The sequence below is a fragment of the Merops nubicus genome, unplaced genomic scaffold, assembly GCF_000691845.1.
Source record: "Merops nubicus isolate BGI_N331 unplaced genomic scaffold, ASM69184v1 scaffold37779, whole genome shotgun sequence".
Taxonomy (NCBI): Eukaryota; Metazoa; Chordata; class Aves; order Coraciiformes; family Meropidae; genus Merops; species Merops nubicus.
In genome coordinates this window covers 3,280-7,208 of record NW_008630943.1, presented here as the reverse complement: position 1 = coordinate 7,208, position 3,929 = coordinate 3,280, and the positions used below count along the sequence as shown (strand labels likewise).

Below are 3,929 nucleotides of genomic sequence, written 5' to 3'. Positions count from 1 at the left end.
CAGGAATGCGTGCCATCCTGGTGGACTGGCTGGTGGAAGTAGGGGAAGAATATAAACTTCGGACAGAGACTTTGTTCTTGGCGGTGAACTTCGTGGACAGGTTTCTTTCCTGCATGTCTGTGCTCAGAGGGAAGCTGCAGCTTGTAGGAACAGCAGCAATTCTTCTGGCTGCGTAAGTCTTTCGTTGCCTGAAATCTCACTGAGCTAAACATTATTTTTGGACACAGCCTTTTAGTTCAGTTTGAAGGACTCAAGCTTGCAATGATAGATACTTTTTTTCATGATGTCTCAAGATTAGTATTTTTGCCTACTTTGGCACTAGAAAAATTAAACATTGAATGTTCAGGGCATGAACAGTAGTGGAGAAACCTTGTAACCATAACAGCAGCAGTGAAAACACTCGTGGATCAGGATGTTAGTCTGTGAGGCTCTACTAGACACAGTTACAATCTGCAGTTCACTTTGAACAGCTTTAAGTAGACTGGATACCTAACATAGCCCAGGAGAGCAGGGGCTTTTGTCTGGAGTGTATTGTGTTACTGAGACTTCCTCTCTGAGAGCTTACTATTAGTCAAGAGCTAACAATGTATGTTTCTATCTAGACTAGTGACTTGGAGTTCATCTGAAGATCTTTACACAAATTTGAAACTAAACTGTTGCCTAGCCCAGAGGAAGAACTAAAATAAGCACTCTATAAATCTTAGTAATGTCGTTTGTCCCTCCTGATATGTCTGGCAGAAAACTTTATTTTGCCATAACTTTCAAGCTGACAAACGTAACTTTTTCCTTTTTTTTTTCTGAAGATCTTTACACAAATTTGAAACTAAACTGTTGCCTAGCCCAGAGGAAGAACTAAAATAAGTGCTCTATAAATCTTAGTAATGTCATTTGTCCCTCCTGATATGAGTCTGGCAGAAAACTTTATTTTACCATAACTTTCAAGCTGACAAATGTAACTTTTTCCTTTTTTTTTTCCAGGAAATATGAAGAGATCTACCCACCAGATGTGAATGAATTTGTCTATATAACAGATGATACCTACACAAAGAGGCAGCTGCTAAAAATGGAACAATTGCTTCTCAAAGTGTTGGCTTTTGGCCTAACAGCCCCAACCAGCAACCAGTTCCTTCTTCAGTATCTTCAGAGGCATAGAGTCTGTATGAGAACAGAGAACTTGGCAAGGGTATGAATTATCCTCCTTTTAGGACTGAAGGGGGGAAAACTGGTCCCTGAAGCAGAACCAATTGCATTTCATGAAGGTCTCTGAGCAGACAGGTTCTGCTAGTATACTATGCTCTGCCAGAACATACTTTTTTCCTTCATGTCAAGTCTTGCCTGGGACTGCACCAAGCCCAAAACTGCATATTTTGTAGCCTGCTACCTTCAGTAGGTGGCTTGTATGCTGAGTCTTCTGGATAAATGTCTCATGGAAATCCTTAAGTTTGTTGCATCTGGGATAATGCTCTAATTAGGCAGCTAGGTGACAGGAATCTGCTTGGTTTTTTATTTTCTCAACTGTGCCTGCAGAGTAAGGCTGCCCTGGGTGTGGTCTTACTACATATTGCTCCATGATGACACAGTATAGGCCTATGTAGCTGCACAGGCAACCCTGCTTGGAAAGAGGTTAACCCAGGCTTAAAGCCAAGTATCTGACTTGCTTATCTGCAAAGTGTATAGGTCTGTACTCCAGCAGAGCCCAAATTTTATTTCTGAGGGCTGTCCATTTATCCCTGATCTCCAAGTGAGATCCACTGAGGTGAACAAGAGCCTTGAGGGATGGGAAGAGGGTGTCTTTCTTATTTTAGAAAGCATAATTCTTATAAGTCTATCTGTGAAATCATATCAAAGCTGATGATGGGACCAGAACTTCACATTACAGTCTAGATTGTTTAGTCTTTGATTAGGTGTGACCCTTCTGTCACTGAAACATGCTAAGGGTTCTTCTGCAAGATTAGCAGAACTAGAATGCTGTTTCTACCCTCCAGACATGTAATTTAGTTTCATGTTAACTTTATTTTTCACATGAAACTGAGACCACTGACAATTTTCAGTGACTGTACTAGCTAGGTTCATTCTGTTTGAAAGACTTTGGATTTTTTTTTGTTCAGTATCTTGCAGAGCTGACTCTCCTTGAAGCTGATCCTTTTCTGAAGTACCTTCCTTCACAAACTGCTGCAGCAGCCTACTGTCTAGCAAACTATACAGTGAACAGGTCTTTCTGGGTAAGAATCACTGCATGTTAATGGGTATCTCAAATGTTTTTTGTTATTGTTACAACTAGGCTGAGAAGGACTAGCTTCAACCTTTATAACGAGCTTAGTTATAAGGGCTCAGTTACTAGGATAAGTAGTCATACCTGAGCTAATGGGACTACCTGATAAATGAATATTAAATCAGCCTGAAATATCCTGCCCCTTCCATGAAATGAGAGGGACATTGCTGTTGGACTCATGTCAAGTCTGTACCCAAGGCCTTGTTAGTCTTTAATCTCCAAAACCTTCCCCAAAATACATTTCAGAAGCTTTCTGGGAGGGAGAGAAGAGCTGATTGTGTCTTCTTGAGTGGAGTAATTACACTGAGTGGCTGCTTTGATGCAAGCCTTGATAGGCCTCTCAGCTGTGTGTTGGAGGAGGTGCCTTTGTGGAGAGCAGGATCCAGAAGGGATGTAATGGATGCCACATGCTTAGAGCAGAAGGAGCTTCTTGTCAGATTTCCTGGTGCTAGGAAGACCTAGACTAAAACTGATGGCAGGATATGCTTGAATCCTTTTCAGACCTGAAGAATCTAAAGTGAGAACTGGTGTAGTGAAACTGGTTTCTGTGGAAAATACATCTTCTGGATGAATGTTGCCTACCATAGAGTAACACTGTTTTTTCTTCTCTGGCCAGCCAGACACACTTGCTGCATTCACTGGGTATTCACTGAGTGAGATAGTGCCTTGCCTGACAGATCTGCATAAAATGTGTCTTGATCCTCCCCATTGCCAACTGCAAGCAATTAAGGAGAAATATAGGCACTCCAAGTAAGTATCCAGGAAGCCAGTGTTCTGTAGCTGGAGAGCTGTAAGCACAGCATGACTCTGATTTAGCAGCTTGGGCTATAGCTGCTGTAGCTGACAAACCTCTCAATGGTCAGCTTCTACTCCTGAAACAAGCCTCTGTCAGCCTCCTGAGGGGAGGACTTCTCTGTCCAGGAGAGTAGTTCATCCACAGGTAAACAGATGTGCTGGGTAACAATCCTGCAGTGCTGCAGGGTGATTCTTTACTTCCCCAGTGTGTTGCACAAGAAGATGGTGTCTTTACATTTGTTGGCTAAACTAGTATAATTAGTGACTGCATTTCTATTCCAGGTACCTGCAGGTGTCTCTTCTGGAGCTCCCAGAAGTTCTTCCTCTACAATAGAGACTATGGATCCCGGATTTGAAGGTTGCTTTGTCCCAATCAAAGCTGTGCTGACACTTCTTAGAGCACTGCAGGTCATGTGTCTGTAACCATAGCCACCAGAACGGTTTTTAGCAAGTGATTTTTAATTCGATGCCTTTTGAAAAAAGGATATTAAACTACTGCTTTTAATATAACTGACAGCACTTTTAATAAATGTCTTATTACACTGTTTCTCTGTGAATCCTCTGACTTGGTTAATATCTGCTGTAACAGTGAGTGGAAAGAGTTGTAGTCTTTCACAAAATCGTTGTGAGCAGGGCTTTGAACCTAGCAGGAGTGGATAAAGTGTGGCTTGAACCAATGCAGCCTGACATCTCCATACACATAGCTGGTTTGCTGCAGTGTCTTGTGTTTCTTACTCTTCTATAAGACAAGATCATGTGGCCGTGAACAAAACTTATTTTCTGCAACTTGTTTACCTTATCTAAGCAAAACCATCAGTGTACAGGTGGCCCATGAACTCTGAGCTTGTGTGTGGAAGATCAA

The 3,929-nt window shown here is 41.9% G+C and overlaps 1 protein-coding gene across 1 annotated transcript in view; it reads left to right on the top strand.

Annotated features, from left to right (window-relative positions):
- Positions 1 to 3,611, top strand: part of CCNA1 (cyclin A1) — a gene marked incomplete at its 5' end in the record, with an annotated part of 5,317 nt that extends 1,706 nt beyond the window's left edge. Inside the window, 6 exon segments of the mRNA XM_008947444.1 lie at positions 1 to 3; positions 6 to 172; positions 979 to 1,183; positions 2,109 to 2,222; positions 2,889 to 3,022; positions 3,350 to 3,611. The exon segment at positions 1 to 3 is cut by the window's left edge and continues 69 nt beyond it. Of these exon segments, the coding sequence (XP_008945692.1) occupies positions 1 to 3; positions 6 to 172; positions 979 to 1,183; positions 2,109 to 2,222; positions 2,889 to 3,022; positions 3,350 to 3,401 (675 nt within the window).
- Between the last annotated feature and the right edge of the window lie 318 nt (positions 3,612 to 3,929).